Source organism: Fusarium oxysporum, chromosome VIII (assembly GCF_013085055.1).
Source record: "Fusarium oxysporum Fo47 chromosome VIII, complete sequence".
In the NCBI taxonomy this organism is placed as follows: domain Eukaryota; kingdom Fungi; phylum Ascomycota; class Sordariomycetes; order Hypocreales; family Nectriaceae; genus Fusarium; species Fusarium oxysporum.
The window spans coordinates 866,844-886,736 of record NC_072847.1 but is presented as its reverse complement, the minus strand read 5'-3'; the positions used below and the strand labels follow the sequence as shown (position 1 = coordinate 886,736).

At 49.5% G+C, this 19,893-nt stretch overlaps 5 protein-coding genes across 5 annotated transcripts; 1 reads left to right on the top strand and 4 right to left on the bottom strand.

Moving 5' to 3' along the window:
- Positions 1–520: 520 nt before the first annotated feature.
- FOBCDRAFT_228911 (uncharacterized protein) lies at positions 521–5,905 on the bottom strand. The gene is made up of 2 exons (XM_031188975.3): positions 1,238–5,905; positions 521–1,192 (listed from the first exon to the last, which is right to left on the bottom strand). The coding sequence occupies exons 1-2, from the start codon at positions 5,416–5,418 to the stop codon at positions 703–705; spliced, it is 4,671 nt and encodes a 1,556-aa protein (XP_031036240.2). The 5' UTR covers positions 5,419–5,905; the 3' UTR covers positions 521–702.
- A 1,660-nt stretch (positions 5,906–7,565) lies between these two features.
- FOBCDRAFT_277790 (uncharacterized protein) lies at positions 7,566–9,502 on the bottom strand (the record flags this gene model as incomplete). The annotated part of the gene is made up of 3 exons (XM_031188976.2): positions 7,566–8,845; positions 8,895–9,106; positions 9,153–9,502. 3 exons carry the CDS (start codon positions 9,500–9,502, stop codon positions 7,566–7,568), a joined length of 1,842 nt encoding a protein of 613 aa, XP_031036241.2.
- A 3,216-nt stretch (positions 9,503–12,718) lies between these two features.
- FOBCDRAFT_228904 (uncharacterized protein) lies at positions 12,719–13,560 on the top strand. Its single transcript, XM_059609793.1, has 4 exons — positions 12,719–12,758; positions 12,898–12,913; positions 12,988–13,184; positions 13,351–13,560. The coding sequence occupies exons 3-4, from the start codon at positions 13,010–13,012 to the stop codon at positions 13,458–13,460; spliced, it is 285 nt and encodes a 94-aa protein (XP_059467742.1). The 5' UTR covers positions 12,719–12,758; positions 12,898–12,913; positions 12,988–13,009; the 3' UTR covers positions 13,461–13,560.
- A 2,888-nt stretch (positions 13,561–16,448) lies between these two features.
- On the bottom strand, positions 16,449–17,680 carry FOBCDRAFT_46740 (uncharacterized protein). Its single transcript, XM_031188978.3, has 3 exons — positions 17,490–17,680; positions 16,956–17,396; positions 16,449–16,910 (listed from the first exon to the last, which is right to left on the bottom strand). Exons 1-3 carry the CDS (start codon positions 17,578–17,580, stop codon positions 16,477–16,479), a joined length of 966 nt encoding a protein of 321 aa, XP_031036243.2. The 5' UTR covers positions 17,581–17,680; the 3' UTR covers positions 16,449–16,476.
- A 310-nt stretch (positions 17,681–17,990) lies between these two features.
- On the bottom strand, positions 17,991–19,771 carry FOBCDRAFT_228896 (uncharacterized protein). The gene has a single exon (XM_031188979.3). The coding sequence runs from the start codon at positions 19,333–19,335 to the stop codon at positions 18,148–18,150; it is 1,188 nt and encodes a 395-aa protein (XP_031036244.2). The 5' UTR covers positions 19,336–19,771; the 3' UTR covers positions 17,991–18,147.
- Between the last annotated feature and the right edge of the window lie 122 nt (positions 19,772–19,893).

Here is a 19,893-nt window from a genome sequence, read left to right as displayed (position 1 = left end):
TCCTTCTTTCACTTTCCTGATATACATATCCCAGCGTCACGGGACTAACAACCGATCCCGTAGCCAAAGAAGTCGGCGCTCTTCGGAACTTGTCTGTGAAAAATGCCGGATGTAGCGAAGAAGCGCAAGGAACAGGTTTCAGCGGCGGCGGTTGTGTCGCCGGAGGACAAGCAGCGCCCATTTCGATTATTTTTTATGGCGAATAAATGAAAACAGAGACTAAAATGACGATGAGTTATCACATTGTCTGGGATTTGGGGGACGTAGTATTAAAGAGGCACGGTAGATATCTTACCTTGCGCCGAGGTCACTGTTGACCTTTCTCCACGTGCTTCGGTAATCACACCGATGACCTTAATTCTAGCGGCCGGAATGGAAGACTCGGAATTGATGATGACGGAAGAGCTCACCGTAGCGTGTCTCATGTAACAAGGACCAATTGATAAGTCCGGGGAATCGGGGAGACATTTACCGAAGCGGGGAGCCCCGTATAACATCGAGATATGGCAAGCCTTCGTAATGAGAGATGGGCTATTCATTCATTCGTTCGATACACTATAATAATGCAATAATACGTCATACGCACGCTCCCTATAACTAACCAATTCACAATCCCATTCCAACTCCAGCGCCTGTAGTCCAGCCATTCCCGTAAGAGGCACCTTAATCATCCGTGGATATACCCAAACAAAAGAAACTCCTTCATCCCCGCCATTGCTCCATTGGGTTCTCCCTCTCTTCTGCAGTCGCTGTGAACCTCGGCTGATAATCATCGTGGCTCCCGCGATGTCTTCTGTCTTGTACTCTGTCAACACCTGGCGTTGACTGGTTTGAGAGAATTCTCTCTGCTTCACCGTCGCCTTCTTCAGCGTCTTTGCCATCTCCAAAGACTTTGTCCACATTGCCATCTTTCTCTATTCGTTGCATCAGATCTTGGTCTCCAGGGAAGTAGACTCGTCGAATAGCTTGAACAACCAGATCAATGACGATGAGCACGATAAGCTCAAGCAACACGAGCGTCCACCATTGTAGTGTGCGACCAAAGTTGTCGATGAAAGCGTCGCGGACAATGTAAGGACCAAAACTCTTGGGTTTGATGCCTGATATGGCCAGCATCCACAAGAACCAGCCAGCGACAGATATCAGACAGCCGCCAAAGGTAACGACAGTTTTGGTGTGTACTTCGAGGATCCTGCAAGAGTTAGTACAGCTCAACAACGCACATCGGAGAACTTACAAGAGCTTGATGTTGATGAAAATGACAGCAACAGTGAAACTAACCATGCCCATAGCAAAGATACTGGTATCCCGATCATAGAACGTCTTATCGTAAACGCACCAAGTAAAATACCAGATCACAAAACTCCCCGCAGCACCCATGAACATCCATGCAAAGTACTGCGAGAATCTGAATCCGAGGTTCCTCTGACCAAAAGTGTACAACTCTGGCACTTTCATCAACGTCTCTGCACGAAGGTCCTTCTCGAAAATACCGAGAAGAATAACAGGAAGTGACGTAAAGGCACTGTTAAAGACGGTCAAACTCCATGATTCGTACAGTGACGTGCCAGAGTATCCGTTGTAGCGCTGGTAATGAGCTTGTACGATGAAGAACAGAACTTCCTTCCAGAAAGTTGCAAGCACATACTTGCCGGTCCTCATATAGTTCCATCGGCCATGAACGAAGAGCAGCTTCTGGAGGAATCGGAATTGAGCAATTGAGTAGTCCGAAATTCGAGCGGCCTGCAAACCCTCGCGACCAGAAATACCAATGCCAACATGAGAAGCTTGGATCATACCAATATCATTCGCACCATCACCGATTGCCAGAGTCATGCTCTTGGGAACGTATCTTCGGATCGAGCGAACGAGGTTGGTCTTTTGTGAAGGGGAAGCTCGACAGCAAATGACAGAGTCAACACGTACAACAAGGTCATAGAACAGAAGAGACAGCTCATCATCTTCGTCGATCTTAGCGAGTGTCTGTCCATCGACAACCACGACAGAGTGCGGAACCATACCACGGCTAACATCATTGAGAGTCGCGGTAATCGTCTCCTTCAGTTCACCCAAAGTCGCATCGAGAACGTAAACCTCTGACCAAGGTTTACACACACGAGCAGAATGACCAATATTAATAGCCGTCTCTCGCTTGTCACCCGTAAGCATCCAGACTTTGATGTTGGCGCGACGCAACTTATCAATGGTGTCTGGGACTCCCTCCTGAAGCTTGTCTTCGATTGCTGTCGCTCCCGCAAGCTCGAACCTCTGCTCAATAAGCTCTCCAGCGGCTTCGATGCGTTCCTGGCGATCGACCAAGCTTGTCTCGGCTTCTCTGTACTTTGCTTTCCAAGTGCGATAAGAGTCCTCGTCAATGTAGCGGTAAGCGTACAGGAGAGTACGAAGACCTTCGCTGGCAAAGTCATCGACGTGTTGGAAGCATTTCTCAAACACGGCGCCTTCATTTGCAGCCATTGATTCGTCAATCTTACGCTCAGCATCGTCGAATGAGGGCATCTGGGCAAAACTCTGTCGAGGGCTCATCATTTCGGTTGAAGTGCGAGGTGATCGAGCAAGCTGCTGCGATAGGCGCTTCAGGTCTGTTGAACGTCGTCCCAAGCTCAATCTGAGGCCTTCTCGGTTGGACGATTCGCCTCGGGAGAAACCAAAACTATTGCGAGGGCTTCCGTAGGGACTACCATAAGGACTGACGCTCTTTTGGGAGTTGATCCGCTGCAAAGCCTGGTCCTGCCGAGAAGCTCTTCGTTGACTTGACCGGCGACCGATATTCCTTGCAGTTTCTTCAGCAAGGTTACTCAACTTCAAACGCTGCATGATGACATTGTCAGCACCCTTGCAAAAGACGCAAATACGTCCATCAGGCATGCGAATGATGATCGACATTCTCTTCCTCTTACTGCTGAATTCAATCACATCCAGCACCTGATACGTCTCGGTGTACAGAGAACCATCTGCGTCTCGGGCCTCCAACTTGATAGCTTGTGCAGGTCGATCAATGACCAGATATCCCAGATCTTTAGCAGCTTCAACAAGAGCAAGTTCATCAGGCGAAGCAGCTTGAAATGTGATTTCGCCATCATCAGTCTTCTCAGGAAGACAAGTGTGACAAAGAGCAATACACAGCAAAAAGTGCTTTGCCTTTCGTGAGAAAGCAGTGTTCGGCTTCCTCTGAATGTAGTCCAGCAGATCTTCCGTCTTCATGTCGGCGTTCTCAGCTGTGTTGACAGTGGATTGCCAATGGCTTGCAGATCTTGTCGACATGGTTCGGATAGGTTCTGGTCGAGATCCGCTTCCACTTGTATCATCGTTTCCGTCGAAAGTCTTGACATGGCCTGTATTCTTTGCCGCAGAAAAGCTTGCCTTACTTTTACCCTTTTTCGGTCGTTCCGACTCTTCAATTCGTCGGCGCATCTCCTCCTGGTCTCTCTGCACGTCCATATCATGCAGACATGCAACACCAGCGACCGACATTTTGCGAAAGCGCATGATGTTCTCCGTCAGAGTACCCGTCTTGTCAGAAAAGACATAGCTGACTTGACCCAGATTCTCGAGAATAGTAGTCGTGTTCGCAACCATGGGCGTATCAGATATCGGGTCGTACATATCCGCATCCTGAAGCAAGTATAGCTGCCCGAGCTTGATGATCTCGAGACTGATATACAGCGACAAGGGGATCAGTGTGTTAAACATGATAATGAACCCAAAGAAGATTTCTTTAAAGGGGATGCTGCCATTATAGAAACCAGATCGCTTGATGTACCAAGCAAAATCTTCAGTTCGATCTCGCCACAGGTAGTAACCGATGGTTAGACCCATTGTGAGCATGAGAACGATGAAGATCTGGACCATAATCATCCTGTTGATAACTGATTGCATAGCGGGTTTCTTGGCGCGGACATTCTTGTTGGCGTTCATTCGAATCTTGCACTCCTCGCCTGTGTTCACAATGATACCGAGGGCCTCAGCCGTGTTACGGAGAGTGGATCCACGGTAAACGACATTGTTCATGGACAGTGGTAGAGTTTCGCCGTCGACAGTCACTCGACCATCGTAGCTGTAAAGGTCCAGGTTGGGATTCTCGGAGATGACAGTAGCTTGTGTCGCCCGTAGTCCTTCGAGAGTGTTGCATCGCTCGGCAAGTAAAGGACAAGCCTGTTTACTCTTGAGATTCGTCTCACCATCAAGAGCCATGGTGTCGATGTACGCGATGCCATTGGGTCCAGTGGCATGCAAAAGCACAATATCCGCAGGAACAGGATCATCTCGACGCAAACGAATGACATCGCCAACACGAACATGCTGCCATTGAACCGAAGTCCAATCTCCCTTTCCACCCAATTTGGCAGTACCTGCGGTGCCTGACTCGAGATCATCAAGCATGTGCTCTTCACCACTCTCAGACACTTTTTCCTTTTTCCTCCTCATTTTCTCAGCGTGTCTCACGCGGCCTTTTTCCGCAGTTCGATCCGTCAAAACCCAAGCCTCACTTCGATTTTCCACACGATCAAGTCGATAGCGCCTATAATCATCCCATCCTTCCTTGGCCATGCTGAATGCGACAAATACGCCCAGGGGTGCAATAGTGGTCCATCGTCCGACAGTACTCAGACCAGGAATCATCTGAATAGTACCAACAACAAGGAAATAAAAGTTTCCAAGCTTGCTGAACTGAAAGATGAGCTGTTTCGGGAAGAAATCGTAGATAGTGTAGCGACTTGATCGGATGAAATTGCTGCAGTATGGCTTTCCTGCACGCTCGTCGATAAGACCATTGGCACTTCGCTGCGGCGGATTGAGGGGAATATGGCGGCCATCCGGCAAAGGTTCGAGGGGTTTTTGGCGAAGAATTGTCTCGATAATGACCTTTTGGTGGAACTCTCCAAGCTGTCTTTTGGTGCGGTCTTTCCATGTTGGTTTTGCGCCAGGTCCAATTCTTCGCTGACGTCTTTCTCGAAGATATTTCTTAATATCGGCGCGCACTGAGGATTTGGTACCGTTTCCGCCGAACCCAAAACTTGTCTTGACTGGCGAAGTCAATTCCTTATCGGTTCGGTCCGCAGAATCGGGAGGTTGGTCAGTCGACAATTCCGTCCTCGAAGGAATCGGTCGCAATTCGTAAGGACCACTCGCTCGTGGACGAGAATCATCATCGGGTCGTCTAGTTCTGGACCTCGATCCAGATCTCACGTTTGTATCATCGGCGGAAGATCGTCGCGGGTGATCATTGTTGGGGTCTGTGTAAGAGCGGCCTGTATTCCGTGGTCTCGAGAAATTGGTCGAGGTTCGAGGATATCGCTCATCGAGGGCAGCGAGATCACGAGCTATTTCACCATCGGTGTCATTTCTCGGTTGCGAAGGACGTCGCCCGCTATCATCGCTGGGGTATGGAGGAGCCATATTAAGGCCGTTGAATCGGCGGTAGCATCTGGAATAAACGTTCGAGCTGTGGAGTGGTCGTGGGGACGCGCCGGGTTTAGTTAGATTGGAGCGGTATTGAAACGAGATGATAACCTAGGAAAGGTTTCTGATGCAATCCAGGAGAGAAGAAAGAGAACGAGAGAATAAGACGACTTGCGGAGGAGTTGGAGAATGTGGATGTTTTGTCAGAATTGAGTTATTAGGCTGGCTGGGCTGGGCTGGGCTGGGCTGGGCAACGGGGATCGTATACAGCCCGAAGCAGCCTTTACTCCAAGCCAAGGATGGTTCTGTAAGCTACGCCTGCCATTCGTAATCCTTCAATCTCCGCATACAAAGCGTTATCGCCCACTAATTCACTATAGTTTCTGCTATCCTTCACTACCAGTTCATCCCATCCGGATCTTCGGAATCTCGTCGTGTCTTGATGCTCCCCTCACGAATTACACTTTGCAAGCATGACGATGTGTATTGAGGCGCAGCATGTACTTATCATCACTTGGAATACTCGCAGCCCCGCGGGTACCGTAACAGACTTTGCGTCGTACAAGCTCGCCCTGATTGGCACCGTTGATTCCAGCCAAGTCGCTAACTCGTAGCTTAAATCAAGCCATCCAATCTGGCGACAAAATAAGCTCATGCATTGAGTCCGTTTCATCTAAAAACACTGGGGATTGAAGACCTGGGGAAATAACACTGAGTGACGGATTGAAGCAGACCCCAGATTAGTCTATTCTTGTCTCTAAAGGCTGACCAACACTTAACACACGTGCAATCCAAGTCCAATCATAGCTCACTGCGCCTCGAAATATACGCAGCTTAATGCGCAGCCGTCTGAAGACAGTGAGGAGAAGATAAAACGGGTGGGCATCAAGACTGGAAGGTTTCAGTACTCGAGGATACGCGGCTCAGCCCTGGTGGTACAAATCTCTTACACGGTCCGTTGTTACTCGCACATCTTCCGAGTGAGCCGAGTCACGACGTGGGTTATAAGACATTGACCAACCTTTAATCATCCATATTGGCACCTCATTAATATGGGACATGCTCTGGCTAATAAATGTGGTAATTGTAAGACGATCCAGTACACTGCTTATTTATATACAAGTCCTCCTCCCGTGAATCACATCTGCATCTGTCTTGTCCAACTTGCCAGATACTCAGCCATGCTGATCTCTGTACCTCTACCTATCACGGTCTCCTCGGAGTCCGTTCATGTCACCCAAGACTGCGCCTTGTAACATTCTCTCACAACGATCCTACCTCCGAGTCATCCGTCCCTGGAATTTACAACTCACACAGCCTGTCACTACGCGCCTCAAGCTTCGTCACGCAATCACACAACTCAGTCATACAGGCAAACTCAGGATGAACATAACCCCATTTTATTCAGCAATTCCACCCTATAAAAATACCCATGCCTTCGTGTCCAACTGTAGGCTTCCCTTGAAGTACACGTCTCAGTTGACGCCTACCGAGGACAGCAATCCAGCTGCTCATAAACTCCAATATACCTTAAAGCAAAAAACAGACAAAGAAAAATATCCCAAAGCCCACCATTAGAATAATAAACCCAACAAAAGCCGCCGGGGCTTCTCCCCAACTTTCGACGTGATACAAAGAAAACAAGCTATCGAAATATTAAACAGCATCATCTGTGCTTTTACAGAGAAAATGTGTATGCAAATTAAGTCCAAGACAGCGTGCGGTGGTCAGGCAACGCTGCTCAAGGAAAATGAAGCCGAATGACAGAGTCAGTCGGTTGGAAAGTGTTGAACAAGACCACCCAAGAAATAAACAAGTCGCGGTAAAAGATTTAAAATGAAAGTACTTCAACGCGGGAAAGAGTTATACGATCGCTGTGTTGTGCCCGACATACATGACCGATGTCAAAGAAGTGTATCGTCATGCAAGTTCATTCATGGCCGTAGTGGGGAGAATCGACCAAACTGACACCATCGGTATCAAAACTAGTTTGGTAGAATTGAGAAGATGACAAGGAAAGTCGCCTATATGAAGCTGGCGGAAAACAAGAAAAGGAAATCCCAATGGTATAATTTGCCCAAACGCCCTGGTATGATTGACATACTATAAAACACCACCAACACCTATACCCGCCCTATACTCTTTTAGTTTCCTTGGTGAGCTTGGGGCATTGCCTCGGGAGATAGGCTTGAGGGGTCAACTGCGTCAAATTGCACGAGCTGATCCATGTCGAGGTCTGCTTGTTGGTGTTGCACGAAACCAGGCGAGGTTGTGTGCATGGGCAGGTTGATGGTGTGCTTAGAGTACATCTCATTCAGGCTCGCTCCATCCTCCGAAACAGCACAAGATCCGTCGTTCATGGGATACAAATCAGCTGAGCCAGGGCGGCCCATCATTGACATGGGAGGTGACTGCTCCAGAATGGAAGGCTCGCCAGGGCTGTTGAATGGGAGAGGAGAAACAGAAGTGGGAACACCTGTGTCGGGGTTAACCATTGGTGACAGGAAACCATTGCTATAAGGTGTGTTGTAGCTCGACTGAGGAACCTCGGGACCAGGGGGGAAGAAGCCTGGGCTGGGAGGAAACTCGGCAGGAGAAGCAGTGGTGGCAGACATGGGGTATTGACGCATGTCGAGGCCGAATCCTGCCTGTGTATCAATGCGCAGATTAGGAGCCATATTGTTTCCGGGAGGCTGAGGAATAGGCGCAAAGATGTGAGGGTTGTGCTGGGGAGGAGGAGGAGGCATCTCTCCAGGAGGTTGGATGTAGAAGGAAGGCATCGGCTGGTTCTGGAACATGGCGAAATCAACAGGTCCAGGAACTGATCGCGAACGTTGACGCTTGTGGCCAGGTCCAGGACGCATGCCAGAGTGCATCTGGTGAATACCCCACTGCTCCTGGTACATGCCGACATGAGGTTGAAAGCTGGGCTGAGATGAGGGTCGGGCGGTCGGGGAGACAGGAGCCGAGACGGAGAGGACGTGAGGGTCGTTGTAGGGGTGAGGGTTGTGACGGTTCATGAAAGACTCAAGCGAGACCAACTTGGCTAGCTGGCCACTGAGAACCTTGGGGTTTCCACCGAGGTGGTGAACCAAACACTGGGTAGCTTGAAGATCCTCTGTGAAATCACCACACTGGAAGAATCCGTTGGTGGTGGGAGATGAGTCCATGAAAAAGTTCGGGGGCCTGTTCAACTCAATGACAATCCCTCCAAGCTTGGTTGGGTCTCCTTCGCCATTCTCGAGGAAGATGTTCTTGATGGAGGAGAAGGGGTACTCGATCTTGTAGCCGGCCTGCTCGTTGTTGATGTAGTAGGTCATGGTGCACTTGTCGGGTGAGTAGAAAATGATGAGATCCATCGTGTTTTGTCCAACTCGAGTCCATTTTCCAATGCTGAGGGATCGGCAGGTAAGATGATGAATCACTGCTGTTCAGTTAATACACCGTTTTACGTGACGGGTCGAAATACTCACAAACTTTACCCTGACCTCCCTGGTCGCCACCGAGCATCATGTTACCGTGACCAAAGGGTAGCAGTCCAGTACGGCCGAGATAACTTCCGCCGAGACCCTTGCCAGATTCCATAGCCTGCATAGCGAGATAAGCTCGCATTGACTCGGGAATTGAGTCAATGTCTTCACCAGTCTCCAGACTCTTCTTGGCCAACAGCTTAATCTTAGCTCGTCTGCTGCTGTCAGCGAAATTCTACAAGTCTCCATCCTGTCACATACCTGTTCTGGAACCAAATCTGAACAGACCTTTCGGTCATGTTGATTTCCTCGGCAATTCTCTCACGGACGGTGGCTGTGGGCGTGGGGTTGTTGTTGAATTCCATCTCCAATGTCGTCAATTGATCTTGTGTAGCACGCTGTCGCTTCTGGTTCTTTTGCTGCTGAGTGAGAGTACTCTTGCGGGGAGGTCGTCGTGAAGCATTGTTGGCGGCTGAGGCAGAGGGAGATGGTGTCTCTTTTTTCATGGAGGCTGAGACAGGGGTCGGGACAGATGGTGAAGATGTTGAGTTCGGTGTGGTGACCTCGGGGACATTGCCCAAGGCCATGGGGTGTTCAATCTCCGTGGCCATTGCTAAAAAGGAGATCGCGAGATGCGATCACTAGATGCAGGTTGAAATTATAAAATAAAATGAAACTGGTCAAAATCGGATGCTGTGAAGCGGTTGTCGTCGATTACACTTGATGCAGACGCGTTCAAGTGAGCTGGAGTATCAGACAGAAAAGACGGCGATGCCAAAATCGACGAGTCGGTAAAGGAGCGTAGTGAATGACGGTTAATTCGGTAGTCAGTTCAAATAAAGAGTGTATTCCTTGATCTGCAGAACAGAAAAAGGAGGTAAGAATAAAGTATCGTGATGGCGGATGTGCCGGTCTCGAACGGTTTTGGGCGTTTTAAAAACGTTGTGGACGTGGAAACGATCCTGGTGTAAGAGCTGTTTGAGCTTGGTAGAGCCTAAAGAAAGGAACGGACCCGGAAAGAGTGACGGGAACCGAAGATTGGCTTGAAGATTGAATAATTCAAGAGAGTGACTTAAGGAAAGAAAAGAATGAACAAAAAGGCGAGGGAGAAGAAGCGGAAGAAGCGGTCACAAGGAGTGTGGACTGGCGATGCAAGATGGAAAAGAGAAACGGACGGGGCACGGGGACGGGGATGGAGGGAAGTCTTCATAGGAGAAGAGCCGTTGCCGGCAGAGTCTAGAGGCCTACCTGTCTGTACCTAGTGGCTAATCCTGCACCTTTGCCTGCACCTCTTGCTGCCGTCCCCTCCACGGGCGGGCACCTCGATCGGAGAAAAGGTACAGGACTCAGACCAAGGTACCACCACTAGCAGGTAGTGTGGGGACACGGCGCGGTGCTAAAACGCTCAGAAACTGGAAAAAGGGAAAAAGGATGGAACCTCGACTCAATGTACCCTGGCGTCAAAGACAGAGGTGCGGGTACCTGAGCAGTGGCTTGACAGAGTTACCTAGCCCCAGGTACCTCCGTCTCCTGACTGGGCGGTCGTGATGCGCTTCGGTGGAGGGTAGACAGCAGCTTAACGCGCCAAGGGGCAGCGACGGGACCGTTACAAACCACAGCGCCGCCGTGTTTGGTCTGCAGTTGGTGAGGGCGACAGGGGGCTGATGCATTGCAGCCCTGAAGTCGCCCGAGCCCAGCAATGGATCCCAAGCCTAGCCAGTCATCGTCTCTCTCTTTTTAACCCCTGGTTCCGCTGCCCCCAAAGTCAGCCAGTCCGACTCTTCTCAACTCGAGAGTTTCCTTCAAAAACGAAGGCCTCAAACACGTTACGCCCCGACGCCAGCATGTGCCCAAGTTAGCACAAACTAACCAAAACTTGCGAGATCAGCTAGCAATAGCTTGTCGTGTCGCCACAAAAGGTAACTCACAATTGACCTCCTTTTCAGCCTTGTCTCTTGGTTCGACAATTGAAGTCAGCAGCGTAACCTCCAGATAAGCGATCTCTTCCAGATAAGGAATTTGTCTCGTCCTTGTTCGTCCATCACATCAGATTCTCAGCATTGGACATGCCCTTCCTTGTGGAAAAAGCCAACCGTGTCACATCCAGCCCGCACAATGTGTACGAGGGAGGGGCCTGCAAAGCAGGCCATAGCGGGCCAAAACTGTAAGAAGACTCTGCCAACAAACCACTGACGAGTGGCTGACGAGAACCACTGGCGTGCACACCCACTCAAGCCGTGCTTGGAGTCCACATCCGACACCACCACAAACATCCCAGCTCCCCAACGCACAGAACAAAGACATCCACCCATTTGTCCATCCATCCAGCGGTCGTGACCGGTTCGATTTCTCTTCGTATCAATTGTCTCTTGGCCCAGACTTGTCCGGACTTCGGTCCGTCAGATAGTTCCAAGATATGCTAAATCAGTGCCGTCCCTGGATTGGGTGACATCCAACCATGAGCCTGAAGGAATAGACATACCACAATTGGCAAGTGTGAAAGTTCAGAGGCCGGGTAGAACTTGTGGTTCAAACCCTGGATCAGCATCCAGGGGCCCCCGCGAGACTGCCGCTGTTGGGGAAGAATTAGCTCTGGATGGTCGGCATCTTTACCTGTGCGTCGTTCTTTGTGCTTCAGCTTCCATGACGTGCGATCAATTGTCAATCATAAACCTCTAATTACTTTTGCTTCTCTTGAGTTCATCTTGTTTTTGCCATGTCACATTGGCTTCGCTACTCTGAGTCTGTGTCAAGTTCGATCCGTCTGACACTGGCACTGGCATCGTGAGAGACGATCGGCGTTCTCGTCCCAGACATCAGACCAGGGTATCCATCATGCAACAAAGAATTCAATGTGGCTGACGGCTGCAGTAAACGGACGGATACACCAAAAAGTCACGGCCAAGACCAGGCGCAAGGACGCGGCGAGGACTTGAATAAACGCACAGTTTGAATGGTTGGAAGTACGGGAGTGGAGTTGAAGCGTCAATGAGAGTTTGTCTATTCCTCAGTTGGGTAGTATTGGTAGGGCACGGTACCTGCATCAGGGGTAAGGTCCTTGCTGAGGTGGGCTCTTTGGGTGAAGTTGTGCAGAGATGAAGCTTTTCATAGACGTGCGTTGTGCAGATATGCAGAATCCATTGGATCATTCCTCTATGCACACTAATGCAAGGTACGCGCCAATGAAAATAGTGGGTTCGTTTTAGGGGACGACAGGCAAACGGCCCCCAAGACGGAGCGGTAAAGGGTTCTGTGCCCTCCATAACTTGACTCCTTATTGGCCGCCATTCCTGACGTTAGCTCTTCCTGCCAAAACAGGCAACCTAGAAACGGTCCGGTCTTACCCCATCGAACAGTTGTCTGACGAGGAGGGAAGGCGTCACCAGATAGCTTCAGCTGGCGCCACACTTCTTTTTGACCATCTCGATTCTAGGTTTACATGACGTTATCAAATCATGTTGCTCTATTCAATACCGAGATTGATATTGGTCAAGTCAGCTCGAATCAGACCGGACGAACCTGTTTGTCAAGGTTACAGGAACCAATACGACATGACGCGCTTGATGGTCGGACTTGTCATGATGGATGCTGATCATCAGACCCGCAACATGACAGCCGGAAGACTCAGCCAGCCAGACAAATGTCAAGCTCCCGGGCCATCGGTTTATCATCCCGCAAGATTTCGAACTGGCCCAATGACTGCATGCTGACTGGTAACAGGCAATTGACGTCTCGAACAGGCCCCTGCTGTTGGTCTGTCTTGTTAGTCCTAACGTTCTTCAAGTCCCGAATCCTGTCCTCTCGATGTGAATATCCCAAACTTTTACCGAAAGGAGACGCATGAGCAATGCGAAGATCAAACATATGGCACGTGTTCCCACCCTTCCCTCGGTTGCGAATAGCAAATCCATAACTTCAGGAGATTTCTGTGTCTTCAGCCACGTATCTCAATCTCGCACCTTCAAACCGCCCTGATACTGTACTACATCTGACGTAATGTCTTCAGTTAGCGAAGGGTACCGGTACGTATGACTGTCGCCGAAAATCCGTGCCGTCAGTCCAGTTTTGGGAGGCCAGAATTGACTCGGGACTTCAGCAATGTCATCCGGTACTCCATTATGCGGGTACGGGCAGTATGGATTCCCTTCAATTGCCCGACAATACTCTATTCCCAATGGTTTTCACTTATGTCGCACTTCTTTGGGGGTTTTCTATCGGTTTTCAGCACTATCTTTAGAGAAGATGCGATATCTTTCGCTTATGCTGGCAAATTGTGGTTGCATTTGTTGAATGGTAAGTGGCACAGCCAATTGACTCTTCCCTTGATCCACAATTGGTTTCGAGAATTCGAGAAACACAACCCATGGTGTTGGATCATTGCTTCTTTTCGTTATTCAGTTATGAAAATTGTTAGAACAATTGCATCTCCAATTCCCATCAAGATGCTGATATATGCTAGTCAGCCTCGCCAGTCACATCGTTAATCCTGACTCATCCTTCTTCAACAATCTCGTCAGATCTGCTGGCTCCACGTTCCGACAGCTCCCATGTCGACAATTGCAGGGGTGATCCAAAAAGGGGAACACGATGACATTCTCTGCGGAATCTTTGGATCCATTAGTTCTTTTCAGAGAACATTTTTACAAAGCAAGCTACAATACAGTTTTCGAAGTCAGGTTTATCGTCATAAACTCTGTCTTTCGTTTCAGAAATAAGCCTCCGCTGTCATCGGTAGCTTCAAGTATGACACGGATTTCCTGAATTGTACTCGTACCTGCATCAAAGGATCCAGCGAAGGATCGTACCACAGCAATGCCACCACGCCACGGCATGTCTCGTCGGCGTGAAAGACTTGCATGTTCGGGATCTGTTGTGAGAGGTGTGTATGCTGAGACCCTGTTCTTGCAGTAGTTCAATCCATCGTCATCTGGTGGGCCACAACACGGCTTACTGTGTGATTTTCTCTCTTGACCCCTTTTCTCGTGGTTCTCTTGTGCGAAACACTTACGATCGACGCTTATTCAAGCAAAATCAGCCTGACGTTGGGGCCAAAAGTCGGTCGCGCCTTGGCAACTTTAGCGTCTACCAGATTATTCCGACTTGGCTAACAATGAATAGGGTATTGAAGGGAAGCAGAATGAAACTATTCAGAGACTACCGGCTTCAGCGATGAACGGTCCTACGGCCACCGCCATCTGGCTCTGATCTTTGCAACCATAACAAAGCCTCAACGGTTGTGGCTGTGATACGAAAAGTCTCGCCCTTACTACGGTAAGCATGAAGCATTGACACACACAACATCCTTTGATGGGCGACAGGAAAATGGTGCTTCAGAGACATTGATTCTCTTTTTTTGCCCGATCCGAGTCTTTTCCCGGGCGCGTCCGGAGTGACATAAAAGATCCGACATGATAGATCAGAAAACACGAGATGCATGTTGAACTGTTTTCTTCGTCAGCTTGGTACTTACCAGTTTTGGCACCGTTACCCCTGACTTAGACCCCTGGAGGTGCATCTGGGGCATGGTACCTTGCAGGATCAGCATGATACAGAGCCAACCAGCGTTGAGCCATGTCTCCGCCAGCGGCCACATGCCATTGGGTCCACCGTTGTTGGAGTTTTACCTCACCCGATCAAGTCTAGGGTGTCAATCGCCCTAAACTCGCTCTCTTTTTCTTTGAGCTCTGGGCTTTTCGGGGTTTGATTCGAGGCAATTGTGTTCACCAAGTAAAGCTGGGAGCATGCAGCCATGAGACTCGCAGTCGGTGCCCACTGAATTGTGCTTGCATAAATGTCGGAATATCACACGAGAGCTTGTGGTTGGTGGATTTGTGTTTGACAACAACACCCCGAAGTATAGAGGATTCTTGATGAACAATTGAGCCAATTGCACCACGAAAGAACCATTGCTATATTTATTCGTCTCACATCATCACCAGAGACTTTTGCTCTCATACTCCCAGCTTCTCAGGTCAGAAAGCACAGACAAGAATGAGCACCGTTCGACAAACCCTACTGTCGATCGAGTTTGGCCGACCCATGGCCGCAGTCAAACTGACTTATCAATCCTCTGACCAAATCCGAAAAGTCCAACCGACAACCTGCATGACGAATCACAAATCCTACCAATGGCGGCAAAGTTCATACTGGAGACGATATGCATATGCATCCATGGCGGGGATGGCAGCGCGTCGAGCGCGTTTGTTGACCACTTGATTGCAGTCCTCACCATCTGTTGCAGAGTTGGTATGCACCACTCAGGAGATATCTCCCTTCAGAGCATCCCTAGATCCTAAGAATAACTTGTCCAGACATGGCATGACAATGATACGAATTCTCAGACGCTGTTGGTAACATGACAAGCTTGGCGGCTCATGCTAACTAACCGGTATGGGACTCTCAGCATCATGCCCTTCAGCTGCACCGCTTTGAACGACAGCTGAAGCCCCGGCTGAGCACGTTCACGTTTCTACCTAGCAAGACGCGCTGAAACGTGAGTCGCTCCCCTGTTTGGTCAACATGCGCCAAACAAGGGTTGTGGGACGGACCAGACTAACAAAATGGGGCGTCTGAGATCTTTGACGTCGTCTATCATGGCATGGCTTTTCTCAATGGATTCACTATTGACTCAACCGCAGTCTCAATCTGGCTTAACCAACATCACCGGTGGACCCTTGGACCCGGGGTCGCTTCTTTCCGGCCTCACTTGGTCTCTGACCCCGTTTAATCGATCGCCAACTCCATGAGTCGAGTCACGTCAATTCAAGCGGTCGATTTAAGATAGGGGACAAGTTTATTTACCAACAACAAGCTATGACATATTAGTCGACGCCCGCGACTTTTGGAAGAATCTCAGAATCTCTCCCTTGCATAAGCTACGACACCGCCCAAGACCACCAAGCTATCTACAGAGCTATTGAGCATGTCACCGCGGTGTTGAGTCCGGTGATCTGGATGTCACGATCCATGCCGATCTACAAAAACTTTACCATAACAGCACAAGGTTGAGCGGAGTACCTGATGCCACGATGCGTTGCATATTGTCTAAATTGGGAGGTGTCTGTGCTGGAAAGACATGTGGGATCGAGACTGCAACACGCTTTGACTTTCCAACTCAGTGTTACCACTGTCAGTAGGTTTGTACAGATTATAATGGACCGAGGCGTGTCTGAACTTCGGGTTACCAATATCATGGTGCTTGTCGAATGCCATGAGACTTGGGTCTCATACATACCAGCCAAAAGGCCTCGCCAGCATTGGATATGTACTACGTAAGACCCGGTCCGTGGATCACGATCTGAGTTGTACGATGTGACTATGGTGCAACGGCACGGTAAGCGAGCCGTGCTATGTCGATGCCTTGACGGCCGCAGAGGACTCGGCATATAGATCAAGGTTAGCTATCGTGCCACTCGTGGGGGTATCAGCTTTGGCAGGTATTCAGACTGGCAGTCAGCGTGGTGTATGGGCATCGTTGAACAGGTATGAGAGGACTAGGGTCCATCATGCTCTGGAAACGACGCGCCAATCGTTCTTTTCAGGAATCATTTCGTCTTGAAGAGATTCACATATTGCCTATTCCAGTTCAGAGATCCCTCATCACCTCCTCTACTGCCCTGGCCGCCATTCTCTTCCTCTGCTCCTCTCCCATCCCCTCGCCGGCTTCCCTTACAGCTTGGAGTTTTCTCATCATCTTCTCGATCTTGGCGATCTCGTCCTCATCCAGGTCCTCCAACCCAATTCCCCCAGAAGCACCCTCCTTGCTAGTCTCCGCCTTGCTGGATTCTGAGGGTTCTTCAACATCCTGGCTGGACTCCCATATGGCGCGTCGTAGACCTTCGAAATCTGTTTTGTCAAAGCCAAATCCCATCTTTTGGGGATCTAATTCTTTGTCGTCTTCGTCTGCTTTGGCTGAGCTGGTTTCAAAGTCGCCGAACTCGGAATCTGAGAGTGGTGCTTCAATTTGAGACCAGTCATTTGCTTCGAGGGCTTCCTTTACTCGTGCAACACCAGTTTTTTCTGTTCCTCGTTAGTGACTTTGTGTGAGCGATAGACTCAACATACCGCCAAATTCGTTACGACCAGTATCGCCTTTTCCACCAAGAGACACAAACTCCAATCCAGCCTCTGCGCAGATCTCATCCCATTCTTCTTCGTTCCCATCTCCGCCCACGCCGATAGCTAGTCCTACGCCATCCCACTCCCACCCTCCTAGTCCCTTCTTCAGGACTTTGCCGATGTGCTCTACTAGTTCCTTTGCCGGGTGATCCTTTGACGATGAAATCGGACCTGCGGTGAAGACTACTACTACACCTCCTAACACGGCGAGCACTTCGGCGGCTTCGGGAGAGAGAAATGACTCTGACCATTCAGAAGGTGAGGCGATGAGATCAAGCCAGATGGGAACTGTGGTGGAATAGTATGGTGTTTTGAGAGCGAGGCTATGAGTTGTGCCTGCGATGCCGAGAGAGGGATCTGGTGATTCTGGGGCTGATCCTGTGAGGTCTGTGATGTGTGAGTAAACGTGCTTCTCGTGAATAATCCCAGTGCATATTTCGTAGATATGACCACTAGTACATCTAGATAAAGTGAGCTCACCTTTGACCAACTTTGACAAAACTGCTGTCTCATTCTCAAGGGCCACAGCCAGTATTCTTCTTGAGCTGGAACTCATCTCCGCTTCAGTCATCGTGGCGGCTGTAGATTCAAGCCTCTATCCTGATTTTGTGAAATGAAATGCGATGAACATCAAAAGAGAGAGTGACTGCAGTATAAGTCGGCTTGAACTTGATGAATGAGATTGGTAAGGGATGTGTAGATGATGAGTGAGCGACATTGGTGGGGTGGAGGGGCCGATAAGATAAGAAAAGAGCTACCCTGGACCATTGCTCAAAATATCGAATTCGCCAGTAGCGTATCTAATTATGAGCTGAGGGAATCAATTTGGCTCTCGGGTATTCAGATCTTGTATTATGAGGCCTTTTGGCACTTCTCTCTCACCTGCCGGCCCTTAAACTTCGTGGTGTCGTCTCAGGGGTGACTCATTTGCACATTGGGAGAAGGTCATGTTAAACAGCACAACAAACCCAGAATGACAGCTTAAAACACAAGCGAATAATATTTTGAGTTGGGAATAACTATCATGAATCATAACTAAAGACCAATGCAAGGCAACGCAATCTTAATACGCCAACGCTTCCATGCAAACCCCAGGAGCGAGCTCAATCTAATGCCCCTAACATCAACCCAAACACCATCAAATACACGGCGAATGTCTTCCACTCCCCTCTCCATCTCCTCCCCATCCAAACGTCCGCTGCAAAACTTCCAATCCCGCTCTCATCCCCCTCGCGGAGTCTTCAGCCCCAGGCGCAACACACTCGTCCACTATATCATCACGACTCAACCGTCCTCGCCGCCTCGTCCGAATGGCCTGCTCAATGGGCCGTCGCCAGAGTCTGAACCACTGATCTTCACTCATACATGCATATCGTAGCGTTCCCTGTCTGTCAGGTCGGCTTAACGACCACTCCACGAATACCGTCTCGTACCACCTCGTTCGCAGCGATACCCACGGCCAAGTGAATATCCACAGGAGAGTAAAATAAAACAAAAGTACAATCCATCGTGTGAGGCGCCATCGATTGGTTATGCAGCGGTTGTATATCTCAACGCGGGCATTCGTCGTAGGAAACGTAATGTTGACTTCCCCACGATATCCCGTCCCCCGCACCAAACTCTCCAGCCTAGACCCCACGAGGGCGAAATCCCAGCCCGTCAAGCGCCGCTCTAGCACAAACACCTTTAGACCGGCTTTGCTCGCACAGTATCGATAGCACCATTGCGCAACACCTGGTGTGCCCTCCTCTGGCGGTCCACTCCCTCCGAATCCCGGTGCGCGTGTCATAGTCGTTGTCCCGCGGCGCACTTTGTCGAAATTGTTCACGGCGCGTATGCGTCTCCATGAACGACGAGTTGCCATCTCTTGATACAACAGGGGCGTGAGTTCAATGTGGATGTCAAAGTCGATTCCATCTTTGCTGGATTTGCGGCCTAGACCTTGAATGCGAACGTATGGTCTTGGTGGTTCCTTAGCGAGTTCTGAGATGTGCTGTTCGAGAAATTCAGGGTCTGTATCAAGACGCTTGTCGAGATAGTAGACTACTTTGTCGTTGGAAGTTCCCTTGAAGGGATGCAGACCAAGGGAGGATGAGCTGGTAGGCAACAGGTCAAATGGATTCGCGTGAGGCCCCTCATTGTCGACTACAGTGTAACTCGGAGGCGGATCATCCTCTGAGCGGTCCGTATAAGGCGTTACATTCTGCTGTTGTCGTTGATCCTCTGGGTAATGATGCATCGGCATTTGCGAAGTAGACGTTTGACCACTCGTCACGCTCTCCGAGTCCAAGTGCGGAGGAGTCTGTGACGTTCGCTGCGATGCCATACTAGACGATATTCCCACAGTCAAAGAGTTAATCGCCCTTGACGGGTTGATGAAGAACGATATAAAAAGTCGGAGATGGTGATCAAGTCTAGATCCTGATGGAGTGATGAGCACGTGCCCAATCCGACCTCGCCACAGCGGTACACGTAAGTATTGGCTGTGAAGCACTGCTAAAAAGCCGCGGTGGAAAATGAGGGGTGAAGAGAAATAGAGTAAACAAGAGGGGGGATACGAGCAAGCGAATGAAACTATTTTAAAAGACAAGAGCTAGAGTTGATGTTATGTTGTCAAGTCGTCAAGGCCAACGAATCGGTCTGTAACCCAGTGACGAAAGCAAAGATACGTACCCTTGTCAGTAAAGCTGGTGCTGCCTGAGAGTCATGCTTGCCCTGCATTGAGTGAGCAGGGGGAATGCAGTTATTGAAACATTTATATGAATAGATACATACTCTATACAGTATCTACGTTAATAAGTTGTATTAAACTATTGAAGTATCAGGGTATATCCAGTTCATGCAATCTTGACGCCGAATTGCGGAGAAGATCTCATCCACTTTC